Source organism: Psittacula echo (genome assembly GCF_963264785.1).
Source record: "Psittacula echo genome assembly, chromosome: 23".
NCBI classification, from domain to species: Eukaryota; Metazoa; Chordata; class Aves; order Psittaciformes; family Psittacidae; genus Psittacula; species Psittacula echo.
In genome coordinates, this window is record NC_137748.1 from 792,103 (window position 1) to 802,395 (window position 10,293).

General features: G+C 57.1%; 1 protein-coding gene across 2 annotated transcripts in view; it reads left to right on the top strand.

Annotated features, from left to right (window-relative positions):
- The window catches only part of KANSL1 (KAT8 regulatory NSL complex subunit 1), an 85,945-nt gene extending 76,206 nt beyond the window's left edge, over nt 1-9,739 (top strand). For both annotated transcript variants that reach the window (XM_080633665.1, XM_080633664.1), the window contains exons 8-15: nt 2,961-3,146; nt 3,520-3,681; nt 4,013-4,164; nt 5,402-5,520; nt 6,490-6,547; nt 7,121-7,233; nt 9,008-9,254; nt 9,462-9,739. In XM_080633665.1, the coding sequence (XP_080489791.1) occupies nt 2,961-3,146; nt 3,520-3,681; nt 4,013-4,164; nt 5,402-5,520; nt 6,490-6,547; nt 7,121-7,233; nt 9,008-9,254; nt 9,462-9,725 (1,301 nt within the window). In that variant the 3' untranslated portion in view covers nt 9,726-9,739. The remainder of the gene's footprint in view (nt 1-2,960; nt 3,147-3,519; nt 3,682-4,012; nt 4,165-5,401; nt 5,521-6,489; nt 6,548-7,120; nt 7,234-9,007; nt 9,255-9,461) is intronic.
- The last annotated feature ends 554 nt before the right edge of the window (nt 9,740-10,293 follow it).

Sequence of the window (10,293 nt, forward strand, 5' to 3'; positions counted from 1 at the left end):
GGTGCTGCTCTGGGGACTGACCGTGGCAGTGAGCTGCTCCACGGGCAAAGGCTTGGATGAGGCTTCCCGGAGGAGCTGATGAGGTTTTCTGATGGAGCGGACCTGCGAGCAGGGAGCATGTGCGGACTTTCCCTTTGAGCCTGGCTCTCCGGGCTCCTCCAGTGCCAGCAGCCGGGATGCGTGGGGCAGGATTGCAGGCGCCACGGGAGGAGGGAAGATCATTCCTGCGCCTGGCATGGCAGCTTTTACCCCATCCCCTTCGCTGGCGCTTCGTGCCCTCCCTCGCACTTGTTCCGGGGGGTTCGTCTCGCTGGGAGGTTTCGGATGATGTAATAACCTTGGGAGCGTGGGGAGAGCCGGGCTCGCTGCGGTTGCCATCTGCTGGCCCCCGGGAGGCTGCACCACTCGGCCGGGGAGGAGGAGGAAGAGCAGTGAGGATGGTGTCGCTGCGCGGGCTCTGGTGCAGGCAGAGCTGGCAGAGGGCAGTGGCAAACGCTTTCTGCTGACAACATCTTGCCTTGCTTTTTTTGCCTTCCATTCAAGCCAGCCTTTCCTCCCGCAGTGGGGAGGGGTGCTGAGATGGAGTCAGTTCTGAGGGGAAAGGAAAAGATTGTCCAGGAGAAGAGGCCATTTTCCCAAAGCCAGGCCATTTCAGCACAGTGATGCTGCAGCCTTGATGGCAGCATCCGTAAAGGGCTGGCTTGGCCCCTTTCTCTTCTTTGGGACATAGGATCCCAGACTGGTTTGGGTTGGAAGACACCCTGTGCTGCACCCCCACAGAGAGGAACATGTCTCCACAAACCTGTAGTGGTGGCTGCAGCGCTGCTGTTGCTCTGTGATAGCCCTTCCTTAGCAAACGGATGGGGTTAAACCAGAGCTTTAACCCTTGAGGTACTTGAAATGCCGCTGGTCTGGCTTATTACTGAGAGATAAGTTCCCCCATTAATCACAGCCAACTCCAGCCTGTGCTCTGCCTGGGTCTGCTGGGGCTCTCCAGTCCCTGGAACTGGTGATACCCACCACTGAGGCTACCAGCAAGGCTTGAATCGTTGCCACTTGCCCTCTGAGATAATCTACATGCAGTTCTTGAATCCCACAGCAGCTCCCAATGGCCTCCACATCCCTTCTGCAGGCACAGAGCTGTGCATTCCTTGTGCAGGGCCTGGGAAGGTTCATCTCTGCTCAGGGTTGCTTCAGAGCCCCTGTGACAGTGTCGTAGCTTGAGAGATGAGGGGGAGGAATGTTTGTTCTGCTGATGCTCATCCTTGGTGCTTTTAACTCCTCACTGGGGCAGCGTGAGCTCGCATCGGGCTGCGTGTCCTGCTGGCAGCTGGATCTTACACGTGTAGTTGGAGAAGATGAATTCTCAGTAGTTCTCCTGTTAACCCGAAAGGTTTTAATGCTTTTCCCGTCTAGGATGTTGTCTTTCGAGCACACAAAAGAGAGCTGAGTCTTGGAAGAGACCCAGGCAGCAGTATTTGATGATGAAATCTGAAGTTTGAAGCTGTGACTATGAAAAGAAGCTTATTTGTGAGACTCCTGAGGCTGGAGTAGTTTGCTACCCCAGTTAGTGGGTTTTACATAGTCTGCCATAGCCTGTCTGTAGAAGGAATACGCTGAATGATCTCATTAGTGTTCTGTCTTTCAGCTGAGGTCAGGAGCACTCCTCTCTCTAGGATTTGGTTGAAATGGAGTTTGAGGAATGTGAACAAAAGCAAAGTCTGCTGAATTTCACAGCACTTCAGCGTATTTGTGCTCATTGTGAGACAGCATCATGAAAGAGGGGCAGGTTCTCTGGATTACCGTGGTCTGTGGTGTGCACAGAAACGTCAGGCTCGGAATGCATCACAAAATCACAGAATGAGTTCAGTGGGAAGGAACCTTAAAGCTCCTCCAGCTCCAACCCCTGCCACGGGCAGGGACCCCTTCCACTGGAGCAGCTTGCTCCAAGCCCCTGTGTCCAACCTGGCCTTGAACACTGCCAGGGATGGGGCAGCCACAGCTTCTCTGGGCACCCTGGGCCAGCGCCTCAGCACCCTCACAGGGAAGAGCTTCTGCCTAAGAGCTCATCTCAGTCTCCCCTCTGGCAGGTTCAAGCCATTCCCCTTGGCCTGTCCCTACAGGCCCTTGTCCCAAGCCCCTCTCCAGGTTTCCTGCAGCCCCTTTAGGCACTGGAGCTGCTCTCAGGTCTCCCCTTCAGGAGCCTTCTCTTCTCCAGGCTGCCCCAGCCCAGCTCTCTCAGCCTGGCTCCAGAGCAGAGCTGCTCCAGCCCTCACAGCATCTCCATGGCCTCCTCTGGCCTCACTCCAACAGCTCCACGTCCCTCCTGTGTTGGGCACCAGTTACCAAATCATTACCTGTGAGTTCTCCTGCTCCCCGGTGGCTGCTTGACCCAGCCCCTGCACGGGGAGCTCCAGCAGCACCTCTGCTCTTGGAGCCTCTCAGGTGCTCACTTACACAACCCTGGTTAGGTGATGGAGGTGCCACGTCAGGCAGATGAATGTCACAGTACTTGGTTGGCTTTTGGCTTGACCTGAATTTGAGGGTTTAAATTGGATTTCTCTCTTCCAAGCCTGCACCTCTGTAGATTTGATGTGCTGAGATAGCTCAGATTCTTGGAAGTCAGATCTGATACAGCAGAATTGAGCGTGGCAGTACACGAGGTACTGTCAGTGCTAGACACATGGTTTGCCTGGCAAAAGGCTTCATCCTCCTGCCAGGATATACTGGAATTGTGAATCCTGGAGGAATGTCCTTCTCTCAAAGAGCTTCAGATTAGAAACCTTGGGTCCTTACATTGCAGGTCCTCCTCAACTTGAGGAAGGTGTAGGCAAGCCTGGCTTTTCCTATTGATGCCTGTGTGTTTGTTGAGAGCTGTTCTGACGGGGATGATGATGGTTCCACGGCTCTCTGGTGCGTCCTGTAATGAACTTGAACGCTGTGGTTTGCACCCTCTGCAGATGTGCCCACGAGCCTGCACTTCCAGAGCATGCTGAAGTCTCAGTGGCAGAACAAACCCTACGAGAAGGTGAAACCACCCAAAAAGCTGTCACTGAAGCACAGAGCCCCTCTGCCTCCCAGCAGCCTGTCTGACCCTGCTCGCAAGGACCGCCACAAGCTGGTGAACTCCTTCTTCACTGCAGCCAGTAAGTGTCCTCCCTGCCTCCACCGTGCTTCTGCATCCAGCAGCCCTGGGTCTGAGTGGAGAGAGGAGGAGGAGGAGGATTCCCTTCAAAGTGAGCTCTCGCGGATGAGGCCGCGGTGTCCCAGGGCTGGAGGTGCCGTGTGTGCAGGTTTTGAAGCTCAGGCTGGTCTCGGTGGGTCGGGGCCTCCTCTTGGTCACTCTGAGGCTGTGCTCACGCTGGCACGGGCAGTTCTGCGGCTCGTCCTGCTCTGAGCACATCTCAGCGCCCCGACCTGGATTTGTGGAGCTGGTGAGCTCTGCCCGAGCGTCCTGCGCCAGCAGAAAGAGAGGTGAAAACAGGCGTTTCATAGCTCTTTCTCTGTTCCCCTCCTCAGAGCGCTCACATCAAAAAACCCAAGCAGACAAGGCACACAGGCCACCTTTAGACGATTTTACGGCCGTGTCCAAGGCCGAGAGAGCGCCAGAGCGCTCGCTTGTCCAGCCTGCTGCCCATGACAAAAAGCGATTGCGAGACTGCTCATCTGAGAGGAGTGAAGGTAGGCTCCCACAGCCAGGGCTCTCGGGGGGAGCTTGGGCTTTGCTGCATATCCAGCCCCTCTCTCCCCCTCCAGCCTTGGAGAGGGGGCAGCGCACTGCTTCTGGGCCTTGGCACCACTGCAGCATCGCCTCGTGGGCTCTAACTGCTTCTTCCCTCAGGGTCTGTCAGGCTGGCAGCCACCATCAGAAGGTGCTTCTCTTTCATGCAAGGTGCTCCTCAGCACTGGCCGTTTCTGGTGCACAGGGTCCTTTCCTCTCCACCACCTCCACTGCCCTTTGGGGTTGCTTTGCTAATGTCACTCTTGGTTTTCTCCCACCTTCCTTGTGTAGTGTTGAAGCATCACACGGACGTCGGTGGCCCAAGCTACTTGTCAGCAGCTGCGAGCCCCACACCTCACAGCCCTATAGCCCGGCAACTGTCCACCTCCTCAGAAGGCTCTGCTCCTGCCAGTGCGAGCTCACAGGGCACCTCCAGCACCGCTGTGAGTATCTGGTGCCTTTGAGGGGTTTCTGAGCTCAGCTCCATCACATCGTAGGCTTGAGAACGCTTGGTGTTTCTCTTGGCATGCTGAACCCACCGGGTCAGCTGGTGGTAGGGTTGCTGGTCCTCTTTTGCTCGGACTGTGGGTCTGCTGGGGTTCCTGGACTGATGTTGGCTGTGCAGAGCCAGTCAGCTGCAATTGCAGGTTCACTGTCAGCTGGTAAAGTGTTCCTGTTTTCAGTAGGCCCCTGGCTTTGTTCCATATCAGGGCTTTGGTTTCTGCTGCAGCAGTTGCTGAACTCACCCCGTCTTCCGAGACACGCTCAGCCTCCTGGAGTCATCAAATCCCAGACTGGTTTAGGTTGGAAGGGACCTTAAAGCTCGTCCAGTTCCAACCCCTGCCACGGGCAGGGACACCTTCCACTAGACCTGGATTGGAGCATCCCAGTTTAGTGCAGGTCTGCATCTCCTCCCTGGGGGCTCAGTCAAGGCTCGTTGTTGACAGTGCCATGGTGGGATTTCCGTGCTGCCATGGCAGTAGGTGCCCACCCACTGTCTCCTCATCCAGCTTAAGTCAGTGTTGGGGTTTGGCTGTGGCAGGTCCCCGGCAGGATAGCAGACAGCAGAGACCCTGGTAAATGGGAGGTGGCTCCATTAGGAAGAGGGACTGTTTGCATGCCCATCAAGCTGATCCATGAGCATTCGTGTCACTGCACTGTCAGCGCTGCTGTCACACGTTTGGGGGAGGTTTTTGGATAGACAGATGGTAGGAGAGCACCCAGTGTTCAACCAGGTTTAAATAGATACGTGTGGAGCTTATTTCTGTCTTAGGAGGACTATTCCAGTCCAAAGCAGGATTCAGATGGAAGCTATTGGGCTCTTAGTGCAGCTCTCAGAACATGAACTCCTCTGACTCCTTCCTCCTCTGCCACAGTGGCACCTATGGTGGGTGCAGGCCCCTGCAGGGCCGCGAGCGGGGCTGCTGTGTCCAAGCAGGATGGTTCTTCCCTGATGGTCTCCCCGCTTTCTTTAGATTGACAGGAGGGATTTCTGGTTGGGAAGAGCTCTTCCAGCAAGCAGTAGGGGAACTCCATTCTGATGCACATTGGTTCTGGAGTGTCCATAAGTCATAAAAGGCCATTTTATATGAGGCCACATCATTTTTCATGCGCCATTAAGGGCTTAATATGACAAAGCCTGCGACCCTTTCTCACCTGGGTCTTGTCTTCGTGTTACAGCAGCCAAGGAGGAGGAGAGGCGAAAGTTCATTTGATATTAACAACATTGTCATCCCAATGTCCGTTGCTGCAACGACTCGTGTGGAGAAACTGCAGTACAAAGAGATCCTCACACCCAGGTATGTGCCTCGTCCCAGCTCCTGCTGTTCTTCTTCCTTGGAAATAAGAGGAAGTTTGGAAAACATCTGATTGTACCATTGATGGACACTTGCTAAGTCAGGTCTCCTTGTGCACAGTCATCCTCTTGTCCTGTGTCCTGCTGCAATGCAAAGCACATTGAGCCAAAGTCCCTGGTGGTTCCCATCTGCACGTGTCCAGGCTGGGTGGTGGGTGCCTGGGCTGGGTGAACATTGGGGTGCAGGAGGAGGGCTTGGGTCTCACCACCAGGAGAAGCTCTCCCATCCTGGGCGGTGGGGGCTGGAAGTTTTCCCTGCCCAAGCGAAGTGCAAGAGGTGAGCCCTTGTTTGGATGTTCTTGGATTAACACTGGATGAGCCCTGAGTGCTCAGTGGAGCGTGCTGGCATGCTGCAGCACTGGCCCAAGCAGCCCCGTTCCCAGTCCTTCTTTTCCTTCCCCAGTTTTCCGTGTGTCTTTCCCAACTTACTTCCGTCTTTCCTCCTTACTTCCTTCATGCTCTTCCCAGGCCTGTTCCAGAGGGAGCAGGAAGGGAGCCTGTTGCTCAGCCAGAGGAAGAGGAGGAAATGCTGCAGCATCTGCTCTGCTTCCTCAGTCCTTGGCTGGCTCCAGCAGTACCAGGATCTGGGATGCAGTGGGAGGACACTGGTGGCCTCGCTCTCCATTCCTGACCCTCCCGATGGGGAAGGACGTCTCCTGCCTGTCCCCCAGCACCGCACTCAGCGGGTGCAAACCCAGTGCATAAAGATGAAGCAGGGGAGGGGGAGAAACCCTCCCCTGACAGCACAGGAGGGGCTTGGGCAGACAAATTCGGCCACTTGGCTTAAAACTGAGCCTAAGTTTGCTGCTCATGGTGGCAGGCTTGGTTTTCTCCTTCCCCAAAGGACAGCGTTGGTGCGTGCAGGGCACGTGCTGTGTCCATTGCTGAGCACCCTCTCCTCTGTGCCTTGCAGCTGGCGTGAAGTGGATATCAGCGCTCTGAAAGCAAACCCTGATGAAGACAATGAGGAGGTGAGAAGGATTTTATGACCAGTTTAATGTGGGATGGGGCTGGCAGCGGCTGAAGGGCGTCCACAAGGGATGCTGAAGGGAGTGGATGCAGGGGCCCTGTCCTTTCCTGCAGCACAATGGCCCCTTTGGCCTGGCAGAACCAGCCTGGTGGTGGTGGTTCCTTTGCAGGAAGGGTGTGATCAGGCAGAAGCTGGATTTACTGCCCGGGTACAGCTGAGTCTGGGCTCTAACGGCTGCCAGGAGACCTCTCTGGGCATCAGTCTTTTTATAGAACAGTCTAATCAAGGAATCATGAGCAGTCGTTGTTATTGTTCAGCTGAACTGATAATGATGGTATTTCCTTAAAGCCCTTTGAGTGCTTTCATCCTGGGATCAGTGGTTTTCCTTTGGATTCTGGTTCCCAGTCTCCTCCTGGAGACTCAGTTTAACAAGGTGCTGCTCACTGATGGCATCTGCCTCCCTCCGGAGCACATAAACTTGCATTTACACCGCAGCTAATGCTGGACAGACTGCACATGGGTGCGTGTTTAATAAACGAAAGCTCAGACCAGGGCCTGTCCCCTTCCCTTCCAGATCGAGGACTTGTCTGATGGAGCCTTCTCTGCTCGGCACAGCAAGTGTGAGGAGATGGAGCGGGCCCGGTGGCTCTGGAGCACGAGCGTGCCCCCGCAGCGGCGCGGCAGCAGGTACCTGCAGCACTCGAGTACACAGAGCGTGGTGCACTGGGCTCCTGGTGGCCCCTGTGCCATTCCCAGCAGTGGGATGCAGTCGTTAGCTTGGCTGATCCATACAAACGGTTCAAGTCCCGTGCTGTTGTTACGTGGTTTGGTCACCATCCACAAGAGCAGTCCTGCTGAGGTGGGAGCGAGGTTCCCCATCAGCAGCTCTTGCGCTGTCTGTTTGGGTTGGAAGCATGGAGGGATGCAGCAGTTGGGAGTACAGAGGGATAGGAAAGGGCGGAGCGCGGCATCCTTCCTGCGGGAGCACGGAGCAGTGGCTGTTTCCAGCGTGGTGCTGTTGCATCTCTCGGCTCAGTCACTTTGAGCAGTGCCTCCAGTCCCATGCGTGTCCTCACGTTCCTCTGCTCCCTTGACGCTCAGTTCCCTTCGTGCAGTGTCGGTCTGTGAGTGGGTGTCTGGGAGAGCTCGCGGCTTCCAACTGCTGAGCTCATCAGAAACCTGCACAAGGAGGGATCTGCTCTTCTCCGGTTGATTTCCGATGCTTTGAGCGGTGCTGAGCGCCCCTGAGCTGCAGCTGGGGCAGGCGCGCACCCGGTTCTCTTTGGCTGTGGTTTCAGTTCAGCCCTGCTGGGGGCTGTGGTCGTGCCAGGCTCACGCAGAGGCAGCCTCTGCCACGCTCCGTTTGTGCCTCGTGTCACCCGTTCCCCGGAGCAGAGCTTCCTCCCATGGCTTCAGGAAGGAATTCTGCTGGGAAGGGGCCTTCAGAGGCCTCTCTGGTCCTGCTGCCAGCAGCAGAGCAGCTTGGCCATGGCCAAGGAACGGGGATTCCCCCCGAGCTGGGGCCGGTGTTCCCGGTGCAGCTCCCCAGCAGGGAGAGACCAGGACATCGGTGTCCCTGCTCTGCTGGCCAGGATGTGGTGTCACCGGCGTGTTCCAGCCCACGTTTGCTCCTTGCTGTGGAGACCCTGGGCCGGGCAACACCTGGGGTGAACTCACTTGGTTCCCCTTCAGTGTCTGAGCTGCTCCAGCAGATCCTGCCTCGTGGATTGCGTTTGGCTTTTTCCCGGAGCAGCTTTTAAACAGCTCCTTGATTGAGCACATTGAGTCCCTGCCGCCGCTGTGGTGCAGCTCTTGTACAGGCCCGCTTGGGGCTGGGTCTGTGTGCTCTGGGGAACCTCTTGGCCCAGGTAGGTTTCGGAAGCTGATCCTTGGCAGCCTTTGGTTGCCTCTTGCTGATCGGGTTCACCTTGAGGAGCTGCACATGGATGTGGGGGCTCTGATTGGGTTTCTCTGTGGCTCTGCTGCCTGGGAATCTCTGTAGGTGCTTGAGCTTCCTTAAGGCTTGGTTTAAGTGTTCCGGAGTGCGGAGGTTTTGCAGCGCTCTTCCTGCGCCCAGCTCTTGGACTCCTCCATCACTGATTCACTGCTCTGTGGTCTTGAACCGCCCTGGCCTCACGTGGCACTGGGATGGTGGCAACACCCAGAGAAACCAGCTCTGATCTCCCGGGGTGACTTCTCATGGGGTGCTGCTGCAGCACTCGCAGCGTGGGAGATGTGTGGGACTCGGAACGCTGGGAGGGCAGCGTCGGTGTGGAAAAGCAGCATCGAGACTGGAGATGGGACAAAGCTGAGCCTGGAAGAGTTCGGCCTCTGGGCAGCAGCATCCCCTGCTCGTGTGCGCTGAGTCCCTGCGGTGTCCCCAGGAGGGGGTCCTGGGGTGGCATCAGAGCGCCGGTGCTGGTGGGACCAAGCCAGGCTCTGAGGCGTGTTCCTCCCTCAGGTCTTACAGATCGACGGACGGACGGACGACCCCTCAGCTGGGGAACCCCTCGACCCCGCAGCCGGCATCCCCCGACGTGGGCAGCTGCCTCTCGCACCCCGAGCTGCCCCACAGCCACTCTCCGCGCAGCCCCATCAGCCCCGAACTGCTCTCTGCCCCCCTGACCCCGCTCTGCCGGGACTCCATGCGGCTCCTCTCCAGCGAGGACACTCGGTGCTCCACGCCTGAGGCCGGCTTCGATGAGCAGGTGAGTCCTGGCTCCGGCTCTGGGCTTGTTCCTGGAGGCGATGGGATGGGGCGGTCCAGGTGATGCTCATCCCCTTCACTGTGGGATGCAGTTGGGAACCTGCACATGGGAAGTTCCATCGGACGTGGGGAATGGCAGCAGTGGGTTCGGTTTGGAGGAAGAGCGTTCCCGGAGGGTTTCCCATAGCCTGGTGTCTCTCCCCTTCAGGCCGTGCAGCCCTGGGAGCGCCGGACCTTCCCGCTCTCGTACGACCCCCGGACAGAGTGCGAGGACCAATGTGACCCCCAGGACCGGTTGTCGCGCTGCACCCGGCGCACATCGGGCAGCAAATCCGGCCGGGAGCCCGATGGCACTTCCGCTTTGCCCAACCCGGGCAGCCTCAAGAGCCGCCCCCCCCCAGCGACACCCTCCTCTTCCTCCTCCTCCTCCTCCTCTTCCTCCGCAGCAGTTCAGCGGCCAGCGCACAGATAGAGACACACGGGAAGACATGAGCAAAACCAACACAGAACTAACTCTTGGCATTAAAGCTTCCAAAATCTGCGTTTGATATTCAAACATCCTGCCGGGAATTTTCACAGTTTTTAGTGAATTTAAGGAATTTAGAAACTGGTTTCTTTTTTTCTTTTTTTTCTGTTTTCCTTTTTTTTTTTTTCCTGTTTTTGTTTTGTTTCGTTTTCTTTTTTTCTTTTTTTCTCTCCGTGTTTCCGCGTCCCACGAATGAGCCCCCCGAGCGCTCCCAGCGCAGCCAAGCCTGGGCAGGGGAGCAGCGCTCCAGCCCCCTCCCTTCTCGCTGCCCTCCCCTCTGAGCTGCGTGGGCTCGAGCCCAGGGCTGAGCAGTGGTCAGGGACGGTTCTCCAGCAGAAGCCTGGCTCCTCCGCACCCTCCCGGAGAGGTTTCAGTGGAGTCAGTGCTGAAAGGCGATGTCCTGGGCTCGCTGTCCTGCGCCCCCTCCTCCCCTCGGTGGAGCTCCAGGTATCCCAAAGGGAGGCTCTGCCCCTGGGCCACCTCCTCCTGCTTTCTCCCCTGGGCTGGGAGCTGC